The sequence below is a fragment of the Callorhinchus milii genome, unplaced genomic scaffold, assembly GCF_018977255.1.
Source record: "Callorhinchus milii isolate IMCB2004 unplaced genomic scaffold, IMCB_Cmil_1.0 Scaffold7, whole genome shotgun sequence".
NCBI lineage: Eukaryota > Metazoa > Chordata > Chondrichthyes > Chimaeriformes > Callorhinchidae > Callorhinchus > Callorhinchus milii.
Genome location: NW_024704748.1, coordinates 22,385,908 through 22,402,435, shown reverse-complemented (window position 1 = coordinate 22,402,435; position 16,528 = coordinate 22,385,908). Strand labels below are relative to the sequence as shown.

The 16,528-nt window shown below is 38.6% G+C and overlaps 1 protein-coding gene across 1 annotated transcript in view; it reads left to right on the top strand.

Annotated features, from left to right (window-relative positions):
- mgmt (O-6-methylguanine-DNA methyltransferase) overlaps positions 1 to 13,550 on the top strand; it is a 143,890-nt gene extending 130,340 nt beyond the window's left edge. Inside the window, exon 6 of the mRNA XM_042337075.1 lies at positions 11,415 to 13,550. Within this exon, the coding sequence (XP_042193009.1) occupies positions 11,415 to 11,585 (171 nt within the window). The 3' untranslated portion in view covers positions 11,586 to 13,550. The remainder of the gene's footprint in view (positions 1 to 11,414) is intronic.
- The last annotated feature ends 2,978 nt before the right edge of the window (positions 13,551 to 16,528 follow it).

Below are 16,528 nucleotides of genomic sequence, written 5' to 3'. Positions count from 1 at the left end.
CCTTCAACTTTATGAGAAGGTAGATGAGGTGTTGGCAGTAGCTGAGAGATGCAATGTCTTTGCTACAAATTATGCCAAGGACAAAGCGGAGCAACTCACCTTTGCAGCGAAGGAACTTCAAATACTTTGCTGTATTTCAGATTGATTGTGAGGTCTGTGGTCCTCAAAGGGCAAACGTAGAGTTCAATTAACAAGCTCATTAGAACAGTACAGGAGGCCCATAAAAGAATCATAAAGGCTCCTGGGAGTAAGGGAATGGAGGACTGATTAGTTCAAGGTCATCTTAAATGAGTACCATGCAACTTAAGCAAGATGTCACTGACAACCGTAATTGTCTGTAATGATGAAACTAAATAAAGAGCTTTCTTTGTGAATTCATCTTCTTATGTAACCCAGAACTTACTGTTCAAATTAAACTAAGTGGTCACTGGCCTAGGCAATGTACATTTCAAATGTTGGCTGGCTCATTAATATTCCAAGTAATGAGGATGGTGTGGGGGCATTTTGCAATTTCTAATTTACTTGTATGTTGTTCTTCTGTAGATTTTGCGACTGCAACTTGTTTTTATTTGAAGAGTGCAGAAATATGTGGAGTTCAGAAAAACAAACCTGTCACATCTGTTTCCTCACAAGTCTAGAGTTGTTCATCACAAATCAGTTTTGTATTTTTCCCCAAATGTTGTTTTCAGAATTTAAATTATAAAATCCCAAAATGCCTATTGTACTGCTCTGTCTATATATATATATATATATATACCACTTGTGAAAGCTTTACAATATCCCAGTTCAGCACCCTGCATCATATATTGAAACTGACACATGCTGATACTGCAGATATATCATATAGTGATATTACTCAACTTTGCACTGCATCGTGATGAGTTGGAAAATGAAAGAATGAGAAGCTTTCTACGAGAAACATTTCACCTACATGTATGTTTGCCAAAGCTCAACCTGAAACTATGTCCAGCTTGATGATAACAATAAGGAAAATGTGAATTGTTTGTCAGCATTCGAGTCTACAATATATTTGAGATCAAATTATAAAGGAAAGGGCACGTGTGATAGCTGCTAGGATAGCTGGATGGATGAGATTTGCTGAATGCAAGGTTATCATTTCCCTTCTTGATAGAAAGTTACTTGTTTGGTTATTATTTACACAGATAAATGTTGAAACCTGCTGAATAACTTGCTCAATTTTAGATAGAGACAAAATATGATGAGCATTAGTAAAATTCTTTCAGCGACCTCAAATGGAACTAGAACTGATAGCACTGTAATATCAAGATAACTAAGCTTAGAATACTTATATACATTCACTATTTTCTCACAATTTTGGTGAGCATTTTCCACTTGTTAGCTATTAAGACCATTAGAGTCAAAATTTGGATTTACGCAGCAGATTTCTGAATATGGGGAAGTTGCAAGAGTCTTAAAAGCTCCTTTGCTGATTTACATTTGTTTCATCTTAATAATCAGTGAGGGTCAGGGTGCAGCAGTTAATGGACTCACAATGAGCAGTTAATAAGGCCACAGAGAAACTTCTGGAACAATTATGACAGAAACCATTCCAATGCTAAGGTTTGTTTTTAACCTGTTTTTAATTGTTAGCTATCTTGGAATTTCACACATTCTTACAGCCAATGTTTACCCTCAATTTGCAATTTGTAGCATTTCACACCATAGCCCCTGATGTAACTATTCCCTACCTTCTTTACTAATATTTTATTTTTTTAGCTGCCACCCTCTACCATATAGAGAGACGTCACATGGCATTTGTTCGGATGAAAGGTCAAGCATGAAACGTCATGCACTTTGACCTATCTTTCTCTCACAAATTGGCTAGTGGATTTCTAGCATTTCTCTTTTCAATTTAAGATGTCCAGTATCTATTATTTTACTTTTTATTGTAACCTCTTAACGAAACATGGTGTAAGGAACTTTGCAACTGCAGTCATTTACAGCTAAAAGGAATATGGTTTTGGCCACTCAGCTCAGTGTCTCAATCTCTTGTGAAACAGGATAATGTAGACCTGTAGATGCTTCCACATATGAAGAGTTGTTCACTTTAAGCCCCTTATTTCGTATTCATCCCTTTCCCCTTTGAATAATACAGTGACTGCCATCATTGAAGCACGTGGAATTTCCTAATGCAGTACCACTATCCAAAGTGTAGCACTTTATTAACAGGGTTCATACTTAATACTCACTCCGATCTCAATAAACTACATCATATGGTGCATATTTCTCAGTGTATTCACTGCACAGTGTATTTCCCTAAATATAGCAACAACGATAACAACAGCAATTTGCATTTATATAGCGCCCCTCACGCAGGATAGTGTTCCAGAGCACTACTGAGCAATGCACAGATTGTGATGCAGTAAAATATACACCATATGGTATATTTAATTGAGGTCTGAGTTGTGCATAGCATATGTATTTCATTCATTGGTATGTTTTTGTTAAATCTTTCCCACAGGAATGCTGTTTTTTTTCTCCCAGGAATTTGTCCTAACACTGCACATAAGAGGAGTCTTCAGTTATTTTCCTATTGCTTTCTTCCAAATCAGTTATAATCATTCTGATGTGTTGGCCTTGTGACATTTCAGTTGGCTTGTTGCAAGACTGCAAGTTTCCAGACTTTTCAGCACACACTTAAAACATATTGGACTTCTGGAACATTCTGACTTTGTTGGATTGCAACAGGAGATGGGAAAATAGTGTGGGAAAATTGTGAACTTCTACGAATGGAGTTCACAGTACTGAACAGCAAATGGACGACTTGGCTTTGTAACCCAGCTTGTTGACAATTGAAGATGGATTTAGAAATAGATATGTACCTGAATTAAGTCAGTTGGCCATAGTGGAATGGTCACTTTCTACTGTATAAAGCCTAAAACAAGTAATGAGTTTGACACCACTGTTGAACAGTGCACCATTCAGTCTACTGACAGGATTTGCTAAATGCAGTTCAAAGACAATCAATACATGGTACAGAGAGTTTTTTCTTTACCTTTTTTAAACAAGAGCTTTATAGGGAGTTAGTTTATTCACAGATTGCCACAAGCATTAATGACTGCCAGCATCTTGTTTTGCCAGTCACCTAGATGGCTGTTGATAAAGATTTAGCATCATGTTCTAAGTGTCAGGGCTGTCAGTAGTGCTGAACCATTTGACCAGAAGAAAAAACGCACAGGGAGCTATTGATTACAGCTTCTCAGTGTCACTTGTTTGCCAGGATTTAGGTATTGATGAGGCCTAGAGTGAAAACAAGTCCTTTCCCTAGTGGGCTCTACCCAGAAGTGCAAAATGCAAAGTTAGAGAGAATATTCAGCTGTTACCTGAATCTAAGGGATTCTAGTATTGATTGAAAGACTCCTTCATGTTATTTTTTTGTTCAGGACAAATCTATGGTTTAAGAAGTTTGCAATGCATGAAAAGGTAAGGCTATCTGACCAGATTTAAAACAGGGTTCATAGAAACAATGTGGCAGAAATCTGACAAACCAAACTACTTCAAGTATTATTTACTTCCATTGTAATACTGCCAACCGCAATGATGATTTCCTCAATGCAAATCAATTTTTTTAAACGTTCATTTTATACCTTCAGATTGTTTATATTTTCACATACTCCTTGGTTATTATTCATTTTAAAGGCTAGAGAAAGCAGATAGGTAGCCAGCTTCAAGATCTTTGCCAATGCCTCTGTAAGCAACCTCAACATTACAGGTTTATATCTTCTCCTGGGGCCTGAATCCTCTCATGGTTTTAGCCCCAAGATCAATTTCTTCAGGTTTAAGATTATAAGAAAAATTAAATTCAGTCAGTGTTTAGAAGCTGTTTTTTTATGCAGCTATTAAAAGAAATAGATTGCTTGTGCTTCCCTTCCTCCATGCAGGGAAACATTTTATATTTAGGAGGAACTTCTTTACGCAGAGGTTGATGAGAATGTGGAACTCACTGCTACAGAGCTGTGGTTGGAAGCAAAGAGCATCAACGTATTTTAGAGGAAATGTGATGCATATCCACAATATTGTAAGAAATGATCCTTAAACCGAGGTCACCATCTATCTGCTGGTGACTATTAAAAGATCCTGTGGCATTATTCGAGATGCAAAAGGAGTTTCTCCTGGTGTCTCGGCCAACAATCCCTCTGATAAAATGAGTCATTCACTTCATGGCTGTTTGGGAAAACGTCTTTGTGTGCCAAATTGGCACAAAATCCGACGTGATAAACACTATATGAAAATGCAAGGATTACAGTATCATATTCATTCAATATAGTTTTTGAATGGTCCAGCAGAGAATGCAAGCTTCATTTGGGAGAAATAAGAGACACCAATCATTTTTGTGCAACCCACAAGTAACAATGTTATGTAGGGCTACCAGACTGCCTGTTTTACACCAGTTTTATAAAAAAAAGCTGAAGTTCTAAGGTTAGTGGCACAATAAATATTTTAATATTCAATGAATTTGCTCTAGAGAGAAGCTATCAATCAAAATGAAACCATACTTCACAGATAGAAACAATCAATGACTTCTATTTGAAAAAAAAGCACAAAACAAGTAAAGATTGAACAACAAGATTGAAACTGGCAAGATACTGTTTAATCATAGAAATAATGTAATCAATTCTATCCTTTCATACATGGTTAGAATAGTATTTTTTTACTATGCTGGATAGATGCACTAAAATATATTAAGGATTTAATAAAACTGTTGAATTTAAACAAAGCATTCAGTAAAATATCCAAAAATGTACATTTTCCAAATCTAAAGAAAAATTGATGTGAGGTAGAGAGAATATGCACAGAATAAAATGTGGTAGAAGGATACATTGCATATTATTTAAATATTGATTTTAAAAAAACGGGTACAATTATATTGTTTCCACTATAATGTATTAAAGCATAAGTCCAAGGGGTAAAAAAAAAATTGCATGGGAAAGAAAGACAGTTCAAAGGTTATAGTTGTTCATATAATCTGTTGTTACTTTAGACACAAGGCAATTTTAATCGAAATGACGGTGATGAAAGGAGATCATATTGGTTTATCTGGTTGAAGCTTCATTCCCAGTGTACTCAATACTCTTGATTCCAGGCCTTTTATAACTCTTTTACCTGAAGTGTTTAATGTAATATCTTGCGATTACAGCAGTTATGACAAATGAATTTCCAGAATTGACTAAGGTCATCACATGAAGAGCATTCTCCCAAAGAAAGCCATACAGCCATCAGAATCTTGCACTGAATAAAACGTGAAGTGCTAAAGCAAAGTAAAATATGGCTACATTTCACTGCAAATAATCCTTGTGTTTTATCACAGTAAAACATCTCGAAGCAATTCATATTTTTTCGGTATTGGATAGTGACTGTATTCATTAATGAAATGAATGGATCTGTTTCCTTTTAACACCAATGAAGCAATGAATATCATTCACCTGTATTTTGCTGATTAGTAACTACACTCCTGCTAGACCGAAGATATAAATTGAAACAACGTTGATGTCTTTAAAATTGAATATTGCTGTTATCTAGTAGAGCACTTTCACACTGAATGAAGTAATTCCACCAAATGATACCTTTTTTTTGGCTAAGAATGATTGTGACATGGATTATAGGGACAATTAAATCAAAATTTGCAGGTGCTAAGTTAGGTTGCATAGAAAATGACAGCTAGAATAGAAGAATTATATAGAAAATGACAGCTAGAATAGAAGAATTATTAATAAGTATTAAGAAAATCTTGCTGAAGATTAGAGACAAATCAAGGTAAATGGAAAATATGGGCAGATGTATGGCAGATGAAGTTTAACTCAGGTTCATTTGGGGGTGAATAAGAATCATACAACTCATAAAAAATACTTTGCTGCAGGAAAACTGGAAACAAGAATTTTTAAAAAAAAATATCTTGAGCAATTGGCTGGCACATTTGAGTTTGAAAACTGTGCTTTCACCTCTGGGACCTGAGTTTTAAATCCAACCTAAACTGTTGAACACCTTTCATCTAGCTGTAACTATCCTGTGTGAAATCAGTTTGAAGGCATTCTCCACCCAGTTACTAATGAGTGTGAGACCACAGCACAAAAGTGCTCATAATTTAGCACCAATTGGCTCTAAATTGGTAGTGTCACACAGAGGAGTCATAAAGATGGCTAGTGCAGAAAAGGAATGGTCACACTAATAAGAGCATGTTCTTCTGAGTTATGGGTTAAGGTGGATTGTTTCAGGGAGGGAGTGGAGCTTTACCCTTGATGTTGACACTAAAGATGAGAAATTCATCAGTCCTTAATGTTAGTGAGCTCGTCCCAGTGGAGAAAAAATATCAGGAGTTAGTACTAACTAATGCTCTTAATATTCCTCCCTTCGAATTCTGATTCTAACAACAAAAAAATGATATTTGTATAACGCCTTTCACATCGGGCGGATGTCCCAAGGCGCTGGACAGTCAGTGTTTCAGACGCGAGCTGGTGGCCGGGATCTGGGAGAGTGGAGAGTGGGGTGGGGGAGGAGGGTGGCCAAAGGCACAGTCGAAGAAGACGGTCTTGAGACGAGTCTTGAAGGAGGCAAGGGAAAGGCTGAGGCGGAAGGAGTGTGGGATGGAGTTCCAGAGGGTGGGGTAGAGTGGCAGAAGGCCCAGCCGCCAATGGTGGGGCGAGTGAGGTGGGGCTCGTGAAGCAGGCCGGAGCCCGCTGAACAGAGGGAGTGGGCAGGTTGGTATGGGGTTAGAAGGTCACAGAGGTAGGAGGGGAGCAAGGCTATGGAGGGCTTTCAAGTGAGGACCAGGATCTTGAACTGTATTCTCTGTGTGATGGGAAGCCAGTGGAGTCGGGCGAAGATGGGGTCGGTCGTGGAGCCTGGTGCAGGAGAGGACACGGGCTGCAGAGTTCTGGATGATCTGCAGCCTTTGGAGGGAGGAGTAGGCCGACAAGCAGGGAGTTTGCGTAGCCGATCCTGGATGTTATGAATGCTTGCATCAGGGTCTCGGCGGCCTGCAGTGTGAGACAGTGGTGGAGCCGGGCGATGTTGCGGAGGTGCAGGATGGCAAAGCGGGGTATGACATGGATGTGGGGTAGAAAGGATAGTTGAGGGTCAAACAAGATGCCAAGGTTCCGGACTGGCTGAGTAAGGTGGAGTGAGCATCCTTGGATGGTGATGCTGTCAGCACCTGAGGTGTGTAGGCACTGACGGGAGCCAATTAGGAGGGCCTTGGTCTTGTTAACATTCAACTGTAGAAAATTAGCTCTCATCCAGGACTTGATGTCTGATAGACAGTCTGTCAGGGCAGCAGTGGTCCTGGAGTGGAGGGTGGAACTGGAGAGATAGAGTTGGGTGTCATCCGCATACATGTGGCAGTTGACCCCATGTCTGTGGACGATGTTACCAAGAGGGAGCATGCATATATTGAAAAGGAGGGGACCAAGGACCAAGCCCTGAGAACCTCCGCACGAGACAGTGCAGGGGCTAGAGGAGAAGCTATTTGTGGAGATGAAGTGGAGATAGTGTGAGGGGTAGGATCTGAACCATTCAAGGACAGAACCATGAAGGTTGTGGTGAGAGGAGAGGCCGTGGAGGAGGATAGAGTGGTCAACGGTATTGTAGGCAGCAGAGAGGACGAGGAGGCAGAGGGAGCCCTGGTCGCAGCTGGACAAAATGTCATCTGTCACTTTGACCAAAGCTGCTTCTGTGCTGTGGGCAGCATAGCAACATGATTGGGAGGAGTGGAGGGAGAGGAAGAAGTGAAGCTGGGAAGCAACGGCCTGTTCCAGGACCTTGGAAAGGAAAGGAAGGTTGGAGTTGGGGCAGTAATTTGAGAGCAGGGATGGGTTCAGGGAGGGTTTTTTAAGGTTAGGAGTGATGACAGCCATTTTTAGATGGGTGGGAATGATGCCAGTGGACAGAGAGGTTTATGATGCCTGCGAGTATGGGGCAAGGAGGTGGAGTTGGGAAGTAAAGAGAGGGCTAGGGATGAGGTCGAGGGAGCAGGTGGTCGGTTTCATGTGGGTAATGGTGGCATTGAGAGAGGCGGGGGAGACAGGTTCAAAGGTGTGGGGGCTGGGGTGTGAGGGGGTGGAGATAGTGGTCAGAAGGGCAGAGGCAGCTGAGTGGATCCCCTTGACTTTGGTTTCGAGGAAGTCAGCATCTCCTCGCATTTGGCATTAGAGGAGAGGATGGGCGAGGCATGAGAGGGTGAACGGAGGAGCCATTTGGTGATGGAGAAGAGCCTTGGGTTGTCCTTCACCTCCAAGACTCTTTTGGAGTAGAAGGATGATTTAGCGGATCTAAAGCTTGTGTTTGTAAAATCGATCAAGATCAAGTTAAAAAGCATGAAGGCAGAGAAAAGGGCAAAATTCTACAGCTGAAAATGATCTTTGGCCATGGAAGATTTGATGAGTTGTCCTGGCAACTAATTCTGTGATTAATTCATCAGGTGTTAAGACTTTCAGCACAAGGGATTCCCCCTTTAGTTGAATTTCAGTTTAGCCTCTGAGTGTAGGAGCAGTAAGGAATGAGACAGATCAATCGTCTGTGGAGATAAGAATTACAGAGTCTAACTGGACTATATCTAGTAGGTCTTTTATGAGTTCTACAGAGGCATCCATTTTGGTTACAGTTGGGTCCAAATTATTTGAATCATTAATGTCATCTTAGGTGCTGCCTTCCTCTTCTTGGCTCAAAAGGTTGGCAGTTTGCATTCAAATCATAGAATTATGCAGCACAGAAGGAGGCCATTCAGCCCATCATGTTTGTGCCTGCTCTTTTAAAAGAGCTAATCTAGACTAACTCTCCGGGTTAGTAGTGGAGAGTGTTGCAATGTCAGGAAAACCAATCTTCAAATGAAACATTAAACACGGGTTCCTCAAAACAGTCACAAAGTAAATATTGACTTAGTATGGAGGACTTTTGGAGAAATTCCCTCTGCTTTACAAATAACATCAGGGGATGTTTAACAAACCTGGACAGACCTCAGTTTAATGCTCTCTTCGCTGGCTTCCCATCTCTGCAGAGTTCAATTTACAGAGAATTTCACAACCTAGATCCTGGGCCATTTAGGTCTCATGGAGCCAGTACTTGCTAAGCTCCACTAGCTCCCTGTTCCACAGCAAACCAATTTGAAAATTCTCATTTTGAACTTCCTCTATGGCCGCCCTATTGCTGTGATCTTCAGGTTTCTGCCTTAACAATATAGCCTGAACCTTCAACCACCACACTTCTGCCCCTTGGAACTCTTTACAAAATTGCTTTGCTGCCTCTCTCTATACTATCAAACAAGTCTTCTAAAAATATCACTTTTATCATACCTTGAGTTACCTCTGCATTTCTCCCACTTCTTGCTCAGTATCCACTGTGCCTTATAGTTGAGTTTTTTAAAAATATTTGAACAGTTTTATACAAATAAGTGATCCGGGATGCAACCCTGCATGAAGGCCGGTATATAAATGCAAGTTGTTGTTGTTGTAAATGCACATTCTTGTTCACAGAACCAGTGCAATTTGAGAAAACAAGTTTGAAGTGGTAGAGAAAAATGTTATATGTCCTGCTGTATATGTGAATGAATGTATGTGTGTAGTTTTATTTTAAAACATTATTTTACCCTACATTTCTTCAACTGGTCATCATTGTACTATAGACTGAGTAAGTAGGGTTAAAAGAGAGCTACTGGGGGAAGCCATGGTTGTGTAGGTGTTGGATATGTTTACCGCCATTTGTTAGCTCTGATAATCGTCTTTATTCTAAACAAAAGGTTTTCTGAAAATATTAAGAATGTGGACAGCAGATTCCTATGCCAGCACCTATCATCTGTTTCAAACAGTAGAAAGTGACAGAAATCACCCCTTAACCAAAGTAGAAGGTGTCTTTGAATATAGGGAAAGTTCAATTTCAAGTACTAATATTACACCTGTATTGCAGGTACCAATATCAGCCAATTTCATTCAGTCTTACCCTTCCATTCTAGAAATCCAATTTGCAGAGCATAGGAGATGTATGCTGTAGCTCTGTAGAGCGCATAAAATGGAACTACGCCTAGGAGCTAGTGGTGGTGGTGGGGGAGGGTGATTAAAGAGAGAAGTCGTCTGTGTTAGATGAGAAACACAAACAGCTATCAGCTGTAACCCTTGTATTGAAATGGAAAAAATAAAACTGTACTTCATATATAGAGGCATCCAATTGTTTGTTTATCTAGTAATGCTGTTTGTTCCTTTCTAGAATCAAATTGTTATTTAAATCACAGGTATTTTTAAATTTTAGAGGACCACATCTGTATATACCAACAGACCTTAGAATTAGCTTGTACCTGCATGATTAGTATGTTGCAATGCTGCTGTTTTAATGCTAGTTTGAAATTGTAGCATAATTAACACACGCTGAAACACAGATTTCACCCCCAATGCTCGTGGCCTGATTACATTGTCCAGCACTGCAAAACAAATAGTATCAAGATTCTTGCACTATTTCTTTCTCTGTCACGGGACTAAAGCCGTTTTAAATTGAAGTTAGTTTTTTTTCCCTTTAAAATGGGAAGTGTAAATATTGTTTTCAGTGTTTCAGCATAATACTTTGTAGATTTTGAGAATTAGCACAGCAATAATATCCAATTTGACTGCGTTGGGCTGCTGTTGACAAGCAGTTTTAATATAAGCAAATCCAGAGCGGTTGAAAAATTAAGTCGTATACAGTTAATATTTTCCACTTATTTTGAACACAAGAGCATTTAACTGTGACTTGTTATTTATAAACTTAGTGTAAGGTAAAACCATTGTGCTATGTTCATATCTGGCTGTAAGCATCATCCTGACCTGCTATCTATAAATATATTTGACTTCACCACTTTCTGTATTTCTATATATATGGATTACAGTCACACTTGTATATTTTGTGAAGCTTATAATCACAGAGGATAAAACTGATTGCAATATATTTACTAACACTGTACAGTGTTTCAGTGTGATTTACTGCAAAGTTACAATTCCTGATAAGTGAATAAATAATATATACTGATTATGACAAATGTTGGCAATCAACAGTGGATCCCAAATCACTAAAACCTTTTGTGAACATCAGCATGTTTCAAGACTTAATCTGTGCTGTCAGCTGCTACCAGTATAAATACATCTCAAAGGTGGAACTAAAAACACCTTTTTTTTAAAAAAAGACCGAATGAGTTCAAGGTTGAAATCTATTTTTCATGTACAGATAACTATTATAAACTGCTCTCATTGCTTTATCACATTTTAGGATGTCATGCGAAACTAGCCTTATAACACATTCCCAAATATCTACTCTGCAGACTTTATTTTTATTGCGACTCTGCATAATTGACGAACACTGTTTACAATAGCTTGAAAGTGAATTTTTATAAGTAAAAATTTAACAGATGTGTAATGAATTTTCTTTTCCATTAATCTCAGGTGCCAATTATTGTGCCCTGCCACCGAGTGATCTGCAACGATGGACAGATTGGTAATTATATGGGAGGAAAAGGAAATCACCTCAAACAATGGCTACTTACACATGAGAAGCTCCTGAAAGAGAGACGAGAAACATTTCAGGGACTTTGTCCAATCCTGCCACACAGCTAGAGTGCCTGCTGATGATACTCGGAATAAAACAAGCTCTTAACACATCCACTATTATTTAGGGAATTTGTAAATATTTGAGTGACTTAAAAAGATAAAGGAAACTTGAGAGTCAGATATGTGGTGGCACCACTACTATATTAAAAAGGCTGTATGCATCCTGAGGGACACTGCATGTATAGCCTTTCTTGTTTTTTACATTTTACAGAAGAATGACTACAGAGGACTGTGCCTGTTGTGTATGTATTTTGTTCCCATCTACAGCCTTTTTGTTCTATTTTTAATGGCCATTAAAGCAAGGCTAAGGGAGTGGGAGGGGCATGGCAAATGTTAGGTGCAACTGCCCCTGTAAGGAAGCATCTGGCTCACAGAGGGGACAGCCAACAGTCTGGAGCTTGCGTGTTACTGGAAGCAAAATGAAATCCTGAGGCTTCAGCACACACCTCCTTATTCCTGCACTGCATTGAATTTGTCCAGCTTGGAAAACTGTACCTCAGCCAAATTACTGTCAAATGCGTGGCCTGCTCTCTTTGATGTTTGAGCTGTTGAAATATTTCTTTTCATAAACACTTTTGACAAAACGGTCACAAAATCATTCATTCTTTATTTTTTTTGCTCCAGAGATGGTTTAATCATTGTTACAATTTGATTATTGCCCTTCAGTTTTCATTTAATATAAACTTATTTCTTTCGGGTATAAAATGTAACAAATGCAATATAGAGAGACTACTTGTTTAGTTAGCAAGTTATCATTGTGGGAGATGGATCACTGATATGAGCTACATCTTGGAGTAACATTTTAAAGACCAATGCTTTCAAATGTTAAGTTGGGTAAATAAATGGTGTATTTCGGGTTAAGATTGTTTTTTTTCCATGGGAATTATTTTATTGGTTCAACGTTTGGGTCACAGAAAACGAGAGAGAGAGCTCTCGTTGCAACTTTCTTTTCCCACTGAAGACAATGTTTGAGCAACAGCATTTATCCTGCCCAGGGGCCTTTTCATGCTCCCATTTGCTCCCATTGTTAGTCACTGAGGACACATGCAAGGATGTGATATAATTAGTACATTCTGAACAGAAATAAAATGGAAAGATTAAAAACTGGGCAGTGTAGTTTGGGAAAATAAAGCAAAGCTTCTATTGTTGCATAACCACATATTATGTCAAATGTGATTAATCACAGAATAATCAATTAAAGGTCACAAGCTACCACAATTTTTCACCAGCTTGCAGCTCTTCCTTTAACAACTTAACTTACCATCAAAATAAAGGGAGAACAGATGAGTTACTCCCTGCCACACATTTGAAACAGCAAAAGTTCAAGCTGTTACAGAGACCGAAAGTGAAAATGTTTTAAATCATATTAATGGATGAGACTTTTTTTGTTTGGCTACTTCATTGCAGGAACACATATAAGGAATAGAAACTTGTTTCTGTGCCCACACAAATCTGAGTTTAACACTACCAGTTATGGGAACGCAAAAGATTTTACATTCCATTTTATTTTTAATATGGTACTATAGGATATTCATTGTGGCATATGCCTTGGGATAACAAGCAAGTTCAACTATCAGAAACTACATTGTAATGGAAATAGAATATTCCTATCCGTAGAAATCAAGGTACATAAGATAGTGGGTAATGTTTAAAAATGCTCGTATCCTGAGGCCAATTACACAATGTAACATATGTGTCCCAAACAATTAAAGACATTCACTATTTTGCCACACAAAGAAATTAAGTAGCACTCAGACAGGTAAGCATAGAAATACTGAATTTACACAATTAAAACTGAGTTTATGTAAACTATTAAGATAAGATAATTAAGCAACAGTTAAAGGCATTTATGTAATCACATTGTGTGCTTTGGGTTGCATTTGTTTATTATGTAATGTTTTGTAAGTTCTTTTTCCCTTTGTTGTTAAAATAGAAATCTTCAATGTTTTCACTTGTAATGCAGACCATTTGATATTGAGATTTTAGTTTCTTGTGAAACGTGTTTCACATACCTTACTCTAATTCAACTGATAACTTGTTAAGATAGTTTCTCGAATAAAAGACAAGTTTGACTTATAAACATGTCATTTGCTTTTCAGTCTCATTTCAGTCCACATTCTCTTGTGCTGAAGTGTGTCCCCACACGTTAAGAATGGTATGGGTTCTGTAAGTCTTGCTCTTCCAATAGAGGGCAGTAGAGTTTAGTGGAATTACATTACAAACCGGAATATACTCACAGCGGGTAGCTTTACTCTCAATTATTTCAGTTTTAACCTACAACTAGAACATAGAGTAGCTCAGCAGAAATTTGCAAACTGATTTATGTTGCGTATTTGCAGACAAACTGCGTCACAAGCTAGTTTCTTTTGTATGCAACGGGGGTTGTTTTCAGCAGCTACACGTACCAAGAGAGGAACTTGCTGCAGTCAGTAAGATGAAGAATGGCCCTTCTTTACCCACTGATTTCTGATATTGCTAATGATGCCCAGGCTGCAGACTGGAGTGAGCACTAATGAAGGGTGCTATGACACGAGAACCTCTTGGGGTTCTATTTAAAAAGAGAGGCAAATCTGCACTGCCACTTAGGTGTACTTCCAGCGTGCCCTCTTCAACCATTATTGCTGATTTTGTTTAACATTGTACATTATTTGGCATGATGATCACCCAAGATGAAATGCTTAACTCTTGCGTGAAACTGCAAGGTGGTAGAGGAGTTAATGGTGATGTTGTTAGTCCAATTGTTGAAAGAAAGCAATGTCCTTCAGCCCTGGAATTGGGTTCCAGTGACCTATCAGATTTCCTCCCCTTCAGTCTTCCAGTGCTTTGAACTGCTGACATTGAGACACTGTGCAGTCAGGCACGACAGCTGTTTCTGCATCATCTAATACCCACACATGCTGTTTCAGACCATTTTGAGAATGAAAGATAATCAAAGATTCAAAAATAATATTTGTTTTGGCGTAGTTTTCTCTATAATGAAAAGAGATGCCCTTGACCAGGCGGAAACTGGATTTGGAGTTAGCATAGAGCTCATTGGATGTGCTGCATGTTATAGTTTGAAATAATTCTGAATATTTCCATTGAAAGCTGCTACATAGTTACAACAGAGGACAACTGTGTACTTTTTCAGTGTGATAAATCAGTACATTTACTAAATATATATATATATAGACCGTACCTTACTAATTATATTTTCCTTAGTTATGATAATTCCTTAGTTAGATAATTTTACCATGTTTTGATCTTAGCTGGATGCAACACCAAAAGGTTGGGGGAGGGAGAATGTTTTCAGAGAGGAGGAGGAAGAAAATTTAAGAACTATTTGAATGGATCTTGGGTCACACATCAGCAGTCCCCTAGCAACACCAACCCTTCCTGTCCATGGTTCAATATCACGAGTGACTATTGAGATGTCCATGATCCCCTGCCTTTTCCTCTTCACAACCAGGGTTCACAACCCAGGAGGCCACAAAGGGGATGAAGAAGAGATTGAAATCCATTATTATCATGTTAAAAATATATGCATTCTTAGTTTATACCAATGTTTGTTTTAAGCTTGTGTTACATTTCGTTTGGATTCAAAACATTCTTTTTATGACCTATGTACTATTTTTCTGGAGGGTTTTCTCACAAAGCAAACTGTAATGTAACCTCCATAAATTTTGATAGCTTTTGTACTGAATAAATGATATCCGGTCACGTCCTAAGATAAATAATACATTTCCAGTGATAGGTATGGTACTACTTTGAAAGTAAAGTAGGACATACACATTTATGAAGTCATTTATATCTTAGCGGGGGGTGGGGTATGTTTTCACTAAGCCCATAAGTTAGGACTGTTCTCAAAATGTACACAAAGGTATCAATTATTAACATGTAACTTGGTACTGTGCTGACTTGGCCCATAGATTTAGCAAGAATCCTATACTGTTTGCTACCGATTAATAAAAAATATCTATTGTGGCCACACTTCCCCCACTAACGAAACTGTGAAGTGAGTACGTGGTGACAACACATCATTGCGCACAGAGCCAGGAGAATGGCAGTTAGCAGAAAAAGCACATCTTTCCTTATAATATCCTAAAATGGTGACTCTTCGGGTATTGATTTACAGGCACTAATATTTCATTGACACCAACATTTTTCCTGTTGTCGCTGGTAAATATTTTGATTCTATTGCAAGCAGATTTCTAAGAATGTTAAGACTTGAACACAACGTGGGAAAGTGGTTGCGGTTATTTTAGCCCCATCCAAATTTAGTAATAAGGTGGATAGTTTCTAAGAAGCTATTTTGAATCTTTTTAATGCTATTGCATATTTGTACGTTTTTTTCCCAGAGCCTGATTGATATATGTTTGGCCAGAACAGGCCCTAGTCTGTATGAAACTCTGTAGAGGTGGTAGTAAAATACTTAAGTAGAAGCTAAGTAGTGGAGAAATTGCAGGTACTGATGTGTCTTTAAGTGACTGAGGGCAGTAGTCCAAAGTCTTCTGGACCAAGTGGCACCAGCTGCAGACAGATGGAGCATGTCTGGGCTCCATCACCCTCAGGTCTGCAGCAGACAAGAATCTATATATTAGGGTGGGAAAGTGGATAAGAAAATAAGAAATGGCCAATCTGCTGTAAGGTGAAAATTGAAATGCTTACAGCATTTGAAATGATTTATGAATGATTATTGTTAACCGTTCTTTAAAGTTTTACATTGAATGTCGTATCATTTAAAAGCGATGCAGGAGAAATGTCACATGCAGAGATTAAGATCAATCGCATACAGTACTGCATACAAGCAGTAGTCTGAAGTATTTACAAAGTGTTCTGTTTTCTTTCTTTTTGAACACACTCATTCTCCTATTATAATTGATTTCACTGTTCTCCAAACAGAGAAAAGGTTCTCCAGAGCCATTTTTGTTTTGCCATCAACGATTAAACTCTCCACTAGCATTTTCTAT